Source organism: Mustela putorius, unplaced genomic scaffold (assembly GCF_011764305.1).
Source record: "Mustela putorius furo isolate JIRA1106 unplaced genomic scaffold, ASM1176430v1.1 tig00000095_pilon_pilon_pilon, whole genome shotgun sequence".
Classification (NCBI taxonomy): Eukaryota; Metazoa; Chordata; class Mammalia; order Carnivora; family Mustelidae; genus Mustela; species Mustela putorius.
This window is the reverse complement of record NW_025421280.1, coordinates 34346897-34359796: the sequence shown is the minus strand read 5'-3', so window position 1 is coordinate 34359796 and position 12900 is coordinate 34346897. Positions and strand designations below refer to the sequence as shown.

The 12900-nt window shown below is 42.6% G+C and overlaps 1 protein-coding gene across 1 annotated transcript; it reads right to left on the bottom strand.

Annotated features, from left to right (window-relative positions):
• Nucleotides 1-12900, bottom strand: LOC101692365 (zinc finger protein 699). Its single transcript, XM_013050724.2, has 6 exons — nucleotides 12441-12900; nucleotides 9739-9827; nucleotides 8554-8680; nucleotides 4448-4546; nucleotides 3740-3923; nucleotides 1-3385 (listed from the first exon to the last, which is right to left on the bottom strand). Exons 2-6 carry the CDS (start codon nucleotides 9784-9786, stop codon nucleotides 1927-1929), a joined length of 1917 nt encoding a protein of 638 aa, XP_012906178.1. The 5' UTR covers nucleotides 9787-9827; nucleotides 12441-12900; the 3' UTR covers nucleotides 1-1926.

Here is a 12900-nt window from a genome sequence, read left to right as displayed (position 1 = left end):
AAAATTTAAGTATTAAAAAAAAGAGCAATTAAAAGGCTAACCAGACATCATGCTGAGAAAAGAAGCCAAACACATAATTGTACGCATTGTGTTTAAGCACTCAGATAAAGACCAAGAGGATCAAAAAGAAACAAACCTAATAAACTGAATAAAAGTCAAACTGTGGTTCCTCTGTGGGACAATTATTGAGAAGTCAGATAAATAAGCTTTCTTGAATCCTGGGAACCTCTGTTTATCACGGTATGTACGTAAGTGAAATTCCATCAAGCTATACACTGAAGATTAGCACATGTCGCGCATATTAGTGTATTTTTGCTTTACTGAAACAGCAGAAAATGATAAGGGATAAAGGGGAAATATGATGGGAAGGGGAAAGTGCAGCTAGATGTACTGAAGAAACACAAACCAATCAGCTCTCATCTTTCTCAAATAAAAGAGCAGAAAAATCTGTTGGAAGATGTCAAATGTAAATCTTCCTCCACTAAAACAGGATGATGCCCTGGTATCTAATTTTCCTTACTGTCCACAGCCCTTCTTGCCTGAGATGCCAGAGGAGTTGCAGAGATGTCTGTGCCCTGCAGCAAAATGACGTGATGGGCTTGCAGGACACAGATTAGCAATCCTGCTCTGAATTCGGGCCCCTCTATAGAGCCAGCTGACATGCCAGAGGGGCTGTCCTATCAGCAAAATGACAATGCCGGAACTTGCCAGAGAACCTAAGAAGCTGTGTATGACCGTGACAGGGGAACTTACAGAGAGGTCTACGGAGCTGCTGCCTCTGACGTTACTGAGGTTAAAGCATTTAATGTTCTGTTTCAAGCCAGTATTGACTGGTGAAAATGAGCTGGATGTAGAAGCCCACCAGGCCCCTATGTGTGTCTCCATCTTGTGGCCCCACTAAATGAAGGATAATAGCTTCTTCCCACTGCCTTCCAATTCTCATGCAAACTCTCTGTTTCAGACAGCCCTAACCCGGGAATGGACAGGAAACGATTCTGAGAAATGGAGTCCTAACCAGGTCCAAACTAACATACACAAGCCAGCTCAATCAACTTTACTTCTAGCTTTCTTGTCACAAGGTCAGTTTTTAAACTCAAAATATTGGGTCCAATTCCCAGCCACTAATGAGGACAAAGAACAAAATACAAAAACAACGTATTAGATACGACTCTCTGTTGAGATCTTTGCACTTATTAATTTCTGTTGAAATAACTTATTAGACAGAAAAAGGTTTTAATAGTAAAAACTGATAATCTCAAAAACTTTAGGTTCTTCTACTTAAAAAAAAAAAGAGAGAGAGAGAGAAAATATGTTGGGTAGGCAATTTCCAGTAATCTCCCATACTAGATCAAAATGAAATTACCAATTACAAGAAAAAAAAATCACAAAAGAAATTACAAATACCAAAGCGTTGATACCATTATGACTGCACACCCGGCAAACAATGAGCATTAATTAGATATTAATTTTTTTTAAAAAAACACCCCTGCCTGATGAAAAACACCTTAAACCCCCTATGGGTCCAAAAGATTCTGTAACATAAAGAACATTTACATCTCGGCTGAAATAAAGGTACCTGTAATAAAATGTGGTTAGAACTAAAAAGGTATTAGAGGAAAATTTATCATCTGAAATAATTCATATCAGAAAACAGAAACTAACTATCAATGAGCCAGCAGTCCACTTTACAAGTGAGGTCCTGATCTGTGCTGCTCTTGTGAATTTTCTTATACACCGGAAGTGACATTCACAAAGGCATTCCCACAGGGCGTACGGACGCGGGTTTCTCTCAGCTCTGAGTTCTCAAGTCGTCAAACAGAGAAGCAACACTTTTTTGCTTTCTTACATTCACGGTGCATCTCCACAACGTTCCAGCTATGCTGCGAGGTGAAAACGCCTTGCAGACATTCCCACATTTCTTACCATTTACACATTTTCCCTAGTGTGAGTTTTCACATGTCTTCGAAAGTAGGCAGGACACACGAAGGCTTTCCCGCATTCCTTACATTCATATGGTTTCTCTCCAGTGTGGCTTCTTACATGTCTTCGAAAGGATGAGGGACAACTGAAGGCCTTCCCACATTCCAGACATTCGAAGGGTTTCTCCCCCGTGTGCATCCTTGCATGGACAGTAAGGTACGAAGAATGGCGAAAGGCTTTCCCGCATTCCTTACATTCATACGGTTTCTCCCCAGTATGTGTTCTCATGTGGATCCTCAGAGCTGAGGGGTAAATAAAGGCTTTGCCACATTTCTTACATTCATAAGGTTTCTCTCCAGTGTGAGTTCGTATATGAACTGTCAGGTGGGAAGAACTAATAAAGGCTTTCCCACATTCTTTACACTCGTAAGGCTTCTCTCCAGTGTGAGTTCTCAAGTGTTCGGTGAGGGACGAGGAACGGCTGAAGGCCTTCCCACATTCCTTACATTCATATTGTATCTTCCCAGTGTGATCTCTCACGTGTGCTCTGAAGGATGAGGGACAACTAAAGGCTTTTCCACATTCCTTACATTCATAGGGTTTCTCCCTACTTTGATTTTTCACGTGTGTATTAAGGGAAGTGGGAAGATAGAAGGCTTTTCCACATTCCAGACATTCATAGGGTTTCTCTCCAGTGTGTTTTCTCATATGGATACTTAAGGAGGAGGGACAGTTGTAGGCTTTCCCACAGTCCTTACATTTATAGGGTTTCTCGCCTGTGTGTGTTCTGACATGGACAGTGAGTTTGGAGGATTCGCTGAAGGCCTTCCCACACTCTTTACACTCGTAAGGCTTCTCTCCAGTGTGAATTCGTATATGTATTATGAGGTGAGAGGAAGAACTAAAGGCTTTCCCACAGTCCTTACATTCATATGGCTTGTCTCCGCTGTGAATTCTTTTATGTTTGGAGAGTGAGGAGGAACAACTAAACGCCTTCCCACATTCCCTACATTCATAAGGCTTATCTCCACTGTGAATCCTTTTGTGTTCCGTCAGGGATGAAGAACAGCTAAAGGTTTTTCCACATTCTTTACATTCGAAGTTCATCTTTCCAGTGTGAATCTTCATATGTGCCCTAAAGAAGGAAGAACAACTGAAGGCTTTTGTACAGTCTTTACATTCATAGGGTTTCCCTTCGGTGGGATTTGTCACATGCTTCTTAAAACAAGCAAGAAAATGGAAAGCTTTCCCACATTCTTTACACTGATAGGGTTTGCTTCCAGTGTGAGACCTGATGTGATTCTTAAGGGACAAATGATCCGTGAAGGCCTTTTTACACTCATGGCATTCATAGGACTTTACTTCAGTAGTTCTCTTGAGTACATTCAGATGTGAAATTTGGCCCAAGGCTTGTCCACACCGATTCTCTTCACTGCATTCATAGATGTTCTCCACAACTGGACTTCTTTTAAAAATAAAAGCACATTATTAGTAATAAATAAACTTTTATCATTTTCAGTGACTAGGTACATTTTCTGCCCTGTCAACTTACAAGTTCAAAGTTCTCACAGAAGGGTCTACGATACCCAATATTACCACTGAGGTTTTCTTGACATACAATTTTTCTGATAATTGCTTACAACTGAACTCTGTGTCAAACATTGAAGATTGCAATGTCTTTTGGGGAAAAAAAATCTTGAAAAAATTCTTTATGAAATCACAATTTTGGAACAAATTCTAGATAAACATTTTTTAAGTTTTATGACATTTTAAGATTCTCTCCTGAGGCATTACTTTTTCTTTTATGAATGGCACTCACCTCAAATGTCTCTCATGGTTTTTGTTCTGATAACAAACACCCTGGTATTCCCAGTTTTTGTGTAAAATGGATGAGTGAGAATCATTCCTTTTGAATCTCACTATTTTCTGTTCATTGGATATTTCCTGTCCATAAATATCTTGTGGAGCTACTGATTCACTGGTTTTAAGCTGAATCTCAAAACCTGAAACAAAAAAGTACAGGTACCTATAAGCAAGGCACTTCTGGCAATGTGGCTGTTTCAGGACTTTGGTAATATGCAGAAGGGTCAAAACAGTAAGCAAGAAATTATTCCATGGAGACTGAGACTGACAGTAGCACAAATAAGGTACTATTAGGAAAACAAGGGGGACTTGGCTGGCTCAGTTGGAAAAGCATGCAACTCTTGATCTTGGGGCCATGAGCTTGAACCCTACGTGGGGTATAGAGACTGCTTCAATAAATAAAACTTAAAAAGGAAAACAAAATGAAAAGGAACCAGTTCCTTCCTAAAGTGCATATGACCAAATACTAACTTACAAGAAGAAATACGGGCAGTATTTCAGGAACAAGGGAAGGGTGAGAATACCGATAAAAGTCAAAATAGTAATCCAAGATAGCTGGAAGACCAGACTCCTCAAACAAAACAAAAGTTTTGCTTTGCTTTTATTTGATTTTTCCAAACCTAATATTCCCCCAACCAGGATAGTTTTTCCCAAGGACCCTTGCCTTCCTGGTGCTCCCCCTGGACAGGTCCTCCTTCCACTGTCTCCAGGTCCTCCTCCTGTTTCCACTGGGAGATCAGATATGGTGTGTGCAGTGGATACCCTGTTAACGCAGAAAGGCGCATCATGAGGAAAAACAATGATGATCCATAAACACTTCCATGAGACAGGGTCAAAATTTTGCTCTCCTGATACTGTAACGATGGGAAAGAGCAAACTGAATTTCTACAAAATGTGAAAAGTTTTTTTTTAACCAGGGGCAGGGTGGGGGAGTAGACAATGACAAAGACAATGACACAGCCTCTGATTTCTAGAACTGATGTGACATTCATTATCTAAACTTTAATATTAGAAGCTCATGTGATACAGCCAGGCCATTCTGTTCTCCTGTTGCACATTAGTAATCTCAGAATACCAACCTTAAACAAGATTACTCTGAACATGATAATTTTTTTTTAAGATTTTATTTGACAGAGAGAGATACAGCGAGAGAGGGAACACAAGCGGGGGGAGTGGGAGAGGGAGAAGCAGGCTTCCCGCTGAGCAGGAAGCCCGATGTGGGGCTTGATCCCAGGACCCTGGGATCATGACCTGAGCAAAAGACAGATGCTTAACTACTAGGCCACCCAGGCGCCCCTAGACCATGATAAAATTAAACAAATTAAGGCCACTACATAATTTAATCTAAGGATGACTCACCCAGTCACTGTGCCCCCGACGAAATACTTAATAATAAAATGTCTACCTTGGGGCGCCTGGGTGGCTCAGTGGGTTAAGCCACTGCCTTCGGCTCGGGTCATGATCCCAGGGTCCTGGGATCGAGTCCCACATCGGGCTCTCTGCTCAGCGGGGAGCCTGCTTCCTCCTTTCTCTCTCTGCCTGCCTCTCTGCCTACTTGTGATCTCTCTCTGTCAAATAAATAAATAAATTCTTTAAAAAAAAAAAAATGTCTACCTCTTTGGGCAGCATCCAACCTAAAGTGACCCCCTGTGGACTGGGTTAGCAGTGTCCCTTGAAAAGTTATGGCCAAAGAGAGCCATGAAACAGAATAGAGAGGCAGAAATAGACCTACATATGGTCAGCTGATATATGACAAAGGAGCAAAGGCAATATGTGGAGAAGATAGTCTTTCCAAAAGAGACTGAAACAAGCCATCAACATGAAAGAAAATGAATCTAGAGGGACGCCTGGGTGGCTCAGTTGGTTAAGCAGCTGCCTTCGGCTCAGGTCATGATCCCAGGGTCCTGGGATCGAGTCCCACATCGGGCTCCTTGCTCGGCAGGGAGCCTGCTTCTCCCTCTGCCTCTGCCTGCCTCTTTGTCTGCCTGTGCTCGCTCTCTCTCCCTCTGTCTCTGGCAAATAAATAAATAAAATCTTTAAAAAAAAAAAAAATGAATCTAGACACAGACTTTTACATTCTTCACAAAATCAACTCAAAATGGGGACAGCTGGGTGGCTCAGTAGGTTAAGCATCTGCCTTCGGCTCAGGTCATGATCCTGGGGTCCTGGGATCGAGCCCCACATCGGGTTCCTTGCTCAGCGGGGAGCCTGTTCTCCCTCTACCTGTGGCACCCCCTGCTTGCACGCGCGCTCTCTCTGACATAAAAATAAAATCTTAAAAAAAAAAACTCAAAATGGATCAAAGAGCTAAATAAAAATGCAAAATTTTGAAACTCCTCAAAGAAAATATCATATGAAAAGATATCCGAACATATCATCAGGAAAATACAAATTAAAACAATGAGAAACCACCACACCTTAGATCACCTATGAGAACAGCTAAAATTCAGAACACCGACAGCAACAAATGCTGGCAAGACTGTGAACAGGAGCTCTCATTCACTGCTGCGGGGAATGTGAGATGGTCCAGCACTTGGGGAGATAGTCTGGCAGCTTCTTACAAACCTAATCTTACCATATGATCAGCAATCACTCTCCTTGGAATTTACCCAAAGGAGCTGAAAACACGTCCACACAAAAACCTGCACACGCATGTTTACTGCAGCTTTATTCACAGCTGCCCAAACTTAGAAACAATTAAGATGTCCTTCAGAGGGTGAAGGAATAAAACTGCGTTACACCCAGACAATAAAATATTATTCAGAACCAGAAAGAAAAGAATTATCAAGCCATGAAAAGACACGAAAGAAGCATAAATGCACATTACTAAGTGAAAGAAGCCACTGAAAAAAAAAATCTATATAGTATATGATTCCAACTACAAGACATTCTTAAAAAAAAGCCAAAACTGGGACGCCTGGGTGGCTCAGTGGGTTAAGCCGCTGCCTTCGGCTCGGGTCATGATCTCAGGGTCCTGGGATCCAGTCCCGCATTGGGCTCTCTGCTCAGCGGGGAGCCTTCTTCCTCCTCTCTCTCTGCCTTCCTCTCTGCCTACTTGTGATCTCTCTCTGTCAAATAAATAAATAAAATCTTTAAAAAAAAAAAAAAAGCCAAAACTATGGAAAGAGTAAAAAGATTGGTGGTTGCCACAGGTTAGTGGGGAAGGAGATGAACTGACAAGGCAAAGAGGACTTTTAGGGCCGTGGAAGTACTTTGTATGATACTCTAACGATGAATATGTACCATTACATCTTTGTCCAAAGCACAGAATGTATTCTGTGTTGAATGATGGACTCAGGGTGATGATGATGATGTGTCAGCTCCAGCTCATCAACTGTAACAAATGCACCACTCTGGCAGGAGATGTGGATAGTGGAAGAGGCTATACCTGGATGGGAGCAGGGTGTACAGAAGTCCCTGTTATCTACCACTCACTTCTGCTCGGAATCTACAACTGCTCTAAAAAAAGTAAGTGTATTGAAATAAAATAGCCTGTTCCTTCTTGAAACTTCAGAATGTTATTTTATTTGGAAATAATGTATCTTATCTAGAAATATGTAGCTATAATCAAGTAAAGATGGAGTTATACTGGATTAGGGTCAGTCTTAAATCCACTGAGCAGTGTCCTTTAAAGGAAAGGCATAGAGACAGAGGAAGAGGGCCATGTGAAGATAAAGGCAGAGATTAGAATGATCCAGCTACACAGGGTGCCTGGCTGGCTCATTCAACTCATGATCTCCTGCATGAGCTGCTCATTCAGCTCATGCAACTCCTGATCTCAGGACGGTGGATTCCAGCCCCACGTTGGGTGTAGAGATCACTTAAAAATAAAATCTTAAAAAAAAAAAAAGAAAGAAAAAGGTATCACTGCAAACCAAGAAATGCCAACAACTGCTGGCAACCACCAGAAACTAGGGAGAGACCAGGAGAGACTTCTGCCATAGAGCCTTCAAAAGGAGCATGGCCCTATTGACACCCAGATTTTGTACTTCCAGTAGCCAGAAATGTGAAAGAGTAAGTTTCTGCTGTTTTTAGCCACAGTTTAGGGTACTTTGTTATGAAAGGCCTAGGAAACCAATACAGCCTGCTTCCAAGACCCATCTCCAAAGCACTCACCCAAAGTACAAACCCAATAATATGTACTTTTTAGCACCTTCATTCTGAAACATACCGCAGCTCCCCATGTCATGTGTTCTCTCTCTCTGCACTAAGTAATGACCCCTCTTGTTTACAGGTATCTTTCTGAGTAAAGAGCATTGATGTCAGTAAAATTCTCATAAGGACCCAAACCACAAACCTCCCTAAGGCCCAAAGTGACCCCTGAAGTCTGTGCCCACACTTCTAACACTTAATAACCCTCAAGACTTTTAGCCACAAGAAAAATAAAGACAGGGACGCCTGGGTGGCTCAGTCAGTCAGGCATCCGCCTTCGGCTCAGGTCATGATCCCAGGGTCCTGAGATCGAGTCCCACATCTGGCTCCCAGCTCAGCAGGGAGTCGGCTGCTCTCCCTGCTTGTGCTCACTCGCTTTCTCTCTCTTTGACAAATAAGTAAATAAAATCTTAAGAAAAGAAAAGAAAAAGAAAAAGGCAGTTCACTATACACGTTTATGTGATGGTGAAGCCATTAGACTCTAAGTTCTTTGGGGCCTGTGACAATGTCGGTCTTATTTACCAATTCGTTCCAATTCCTCAGCCTAACTCCTGGAACAAGATCAATTAGTGAAATTATTTTCTAAACAACTAAATGAAGGAATGTTGCCATTCTTACCTAGTGAGGCCAGGTTCTGAAAGTTTTCCAGCATCACATCTCTGTAGAGGCTCCTCTGAGCCAGATCCAGCAGAGCCCATTCCTCCTGGGTGAAGTCCACAGCCACATCCTCAAAGACCACCGAGTCCTAAAACATCCCAAATATATCCGTTCAGAAAGGTGCCTATTCTCCCCACATGTGCAAGAAGACTGATGAGGCTGCTAACACTAGGGAACTGAGAATCAATTCATAGGAAGTTCTGAAGATTTTATGGTCTCCCAACATCTACCCTAGAGTTCAGACATCTGATCTTTCTCTTTCTATTCATTACATCCTTCCTAACTGACCCCATCCTGTCTCATGGATCTAACCACACTTCTAAAACACCAAGTTTATCTCTCACACGGTTTGATGGTGACCAATTCCAGTCTTATAATGATCCAAGACAGTCCAGAGCCAATAGCAGAAATGACAGAAATGCTCTAGAGGTGAAATAATTTCCACACTGACACAAACAATTTCACCTGCTTCCTTCTTTCCCACCACAGCAATCAGCACAACATAAAAGACTGTGCCAACTACAAGTGAGATTTAAATGCATAAAAATACACTGAGGGGGGCACCTGGGTGGCTCAGTGGGTTAAAGCCTCTGCCTTCGGCTCAGGTCATGATCCCAGGGTCCTGGGATCGAGCCCTACATCGGGCTCTCTGCTCAGCAGGAAGCCTGCTTCCTCCTCTCTCTCTGCCTGCCTCTCTGCCTACTTGTGATCTCTGTCAAATAAATAAATAAAATCTTAAAAAAAAAAAAAATACACTGAGGAACAGGGAGCATTCCCCTTCCCACAAACCTGAGGCCCAGGAGCCTTGCAAAAATACAACTTGCAACTCAGGCCCACAGTTGGCTTGTACTCTAGGCCAGGGGTCAGCGAACTACAGCATATGGGCTAAATCCAGCCTACTACTTGCTTGTGTAAGTGAAGTTTTATTGGAACACAATAAAACATTTGTTTATGTACTGCCTGTGGCTGCTTTCAAACTAAATTCACTGTTTAATTGCAACAGAAACTCTAGAACTTCAATGTCTAAGATACTTACAATGTGGCCCCATAGAGAAATAGATTGCTGACCACTGCTTTAAACAATTAGGAGGTCAAGGACTTGGTGGGATGGAAAATGCTTTTGGAGAATCATTAGCTTCTACCTACCTGTGTCATATTTTTCTGTAACTCAGCAGCCCTTTTTTCTTCTTCCATGTTCCCTTCATGAAGAAAGTCAGAGCACTGAGAGGTTAGAGCTAAAGCAGGAGAAAGAAAACACGAGAATCCAGGTCTCCCCACAATTTCCAAAACTCATGAGCCTGGATGCTACAGCACATCCATTATGAGGGGCCGCTTCCCTCAAAACACACACCCACACACACACACACGTATAAAGCATATGCCCAAGACACCCAACCAAATACACACACTGATCTTTTAAGGAGGTGGAATAATCTTACCTCCACTAGAGCTTTAAAAAAAAAAAAATTGCTGGGGTCCCTGATAATTTAAAAAGGTTAAAAATGGCTAAAAGTCCCATGTTCTAACTTAACTGAAATCTAAAAAAGTTGAGCTGTCAGTTTTCCCATGATAATGGAAAACAAAAAACAGCAGACAATGCCTGCCACCATAAAAATACACAGTGTCAAATCCCAAAAGGCACTTATAGCTGTGACGTCTGATGGCTCCACTCCCAGTATTTCTTACTTCTGCACCACTGGCAGGCTAACAGGAATTACTGCTCAGACCCTGACCACTGACCCCTTCATGGGCTGCAGGGCCTCTGAAACTTGATTTTTGCGAAAAAGCACCAATGTACTAAACTCCACATGTAGGAGGCAGAGAAGACTGCCAAGCTGTGACTCTCCTGCTAAACTGTGCCTACACAGTACAGAAAAGCAGAGCAAAACACCATAAGTGAAGTTAGTAACATGTCATCTCCGACAGCGGCATGTGCAGCTCTAGTACATAAATTTAAAATAACAAAAACACAACAATTTTTCCCAGGCAGTGGATCTAGTAGGACATTCTTTTAAAAGACTTTATTTATTTATTTGTCAGAGAGAGAGAGCAAGCACAGGCAGGCAGAGGTAGAGGGAGAAGCAGGGTCCCAGCCGAGTAGGGAGCCCATCCTGGGCTCAATCCCAGGACCCTGGTATCATGACCCAAGCCAAAGGCAGCCGCTTAACTGAATGAGCCACCCAGGCGTCCCCCAGTAGTACATTTTAAAACCGATAAAAATCACAACATCCTTCACTAAATTAAAAAGGTGCCATTTGAGCAACTGTGATGTAAGAATGATCTTCAGAGAGCTTTTCTTTTAGAGAAGCTCTGCAAATCAGTTATTATTACAACCAGGTTATAGCTGAGAAATCTGAGAATCAATTAACCATAAACTCAAAGTTATCCAGTCAGAAAGCTGCTAAGGTGTATGTAACACAGGATGTATCACACAGATGGGTGTGTGAATGCAGGCCTGTCTGGCTTCAGAGCCTAAACTCCCAATGAGTCTATTTCTGAACATATACCCTACAGTTTATTTGTTAGTGAGGCCGTTATAACTAACATGATGAGAGTCTAGCCTAGAACTCTACTGTGCACTACGGAAAGTAGACAGATGAAGTATTCTATTTACATGTCTTATCTTGGGGCGCCTAGGTGGCTCAGGTGGTTAAGTGTCCAACTCTTGAATTCATCTCAGGTCATGATCTCAGGGTCGTGGGAACAAGCCCTGCATCAGGCTCTGTGCTCAGTGCAAAGTCTGTTTGTCCCTCTTCCTCTGGTCTCTCTCTCTCTCTCTCTCTCTCTGGAGAGAGATTAATTAATTAATTAATTAATTAATTTTTCAAAAATCTTTAAAATAAATAAATAAATGTTTTATCTTCGAGCTCCTTTGACTAGGCTCTCTTTTTGGTCAAGGAAGCTTCCCTTAAGGCCTTTACCTCTTGCTCCTTTATTTCATATTTACTTAACTAATATTTACCCCAATCCCACTACATACAGTCACAGGGGATATAGCACAGAACAAAACATGAAGGACGCGGATGTTATAATCATGAGAGGGAGCAGTAAATGAACAAGATGTAAAAGGTGTGGTATACGATACACAATAATGCAGTATATTACAGGGATAAAGAGGCACACACACATTCATTTTTAGCCAGCTAGGAATACTTTTGTGGCAGGGAAGCAGAAAATTAAAAGAAGTGTTTCAGATAACACTGGAAATCCACAGTTGGTGTGGTACATATATTCACGAATTTATGTGAATATCATCAACTCCCAGAGAAAATAAAATCAGTACGAGTCGGCTAATCATTAACTTAAGGATGTTAAAAGAACAGCATAAATGTCTAGGGAAATGAAAGTAGGACAAAATTAATATTAAAAAAAATAAAAAGAATCATAAAAATGAACAAGTGCTCACTTAACTGAGCCATCCAGGTGCCCCACAAACATTCCTATGTAAATGCTGAAATGATAGAATAATTCCCTCTGGGATCAGGAACAAGGCAAAGATGCAAGTTATATGCTATTCTAGTACTGACTGTCCACTAATGGACACTAGCAAACACACTAAATTAGTAAGAAAGCAAGGTACTGGAATAAAAGAGAAAACGCTGCAAATGACACATGATCTCATTCTCGGTGTGAAATTCAAAATAACCTACAGATAAATGATTAAAATTTATAGCTGCATTCGACTTTGAAGGGGGTTACAGAGATACTAAGTAATCAGTTCACGTTTATGTACCTGAATAAAATGTATCAAACTGATGCCCACAGGCAAGGGAAAATTCACGGATCAAAGATCTGCACCAGAAGGGGAGATGGGAACGGAGTGGAGGCAAACGTCACCCCGCGCTCACCGAACACGCCGAAATCCACTGACCAGCGTACAGACGAGGTGGAGGCGCTCGTCCCCGTGACCGAATGGCAGGGATGCTTTTACTTTCCGAAAAGACAGCAGAGGATGCTCTGGAAGGCCGACTACAGAGGAAGGTGGTTCGCTAACGCTAGCCTGCTGCCGACTCACCCCCGCTGCTAGACGCAGCCCACAGCTCCTGATTCAGTGAGTTTGGAACCAGCCGCGGCAGAGGGGGGGACCCCCGGTGCTGGGTTCCGGCTGAGGCAGGGGGCACGGCCAGAGCGGCCGTCCGCCCAGTGCCAACCTCTCCCCTTCCCAGAGGCCGGACCTGGGGCTGACCAGACCGAGTCCGGAAGGACGCGGCGAACCAGAGCAAAAAACTACCCCAGACGCGAGTGTGGCCCCGTGAAGCTATGGCCGCCAGCTCGCGCACGCGCAGGAGCGCACTTCTGCTTCCGGTT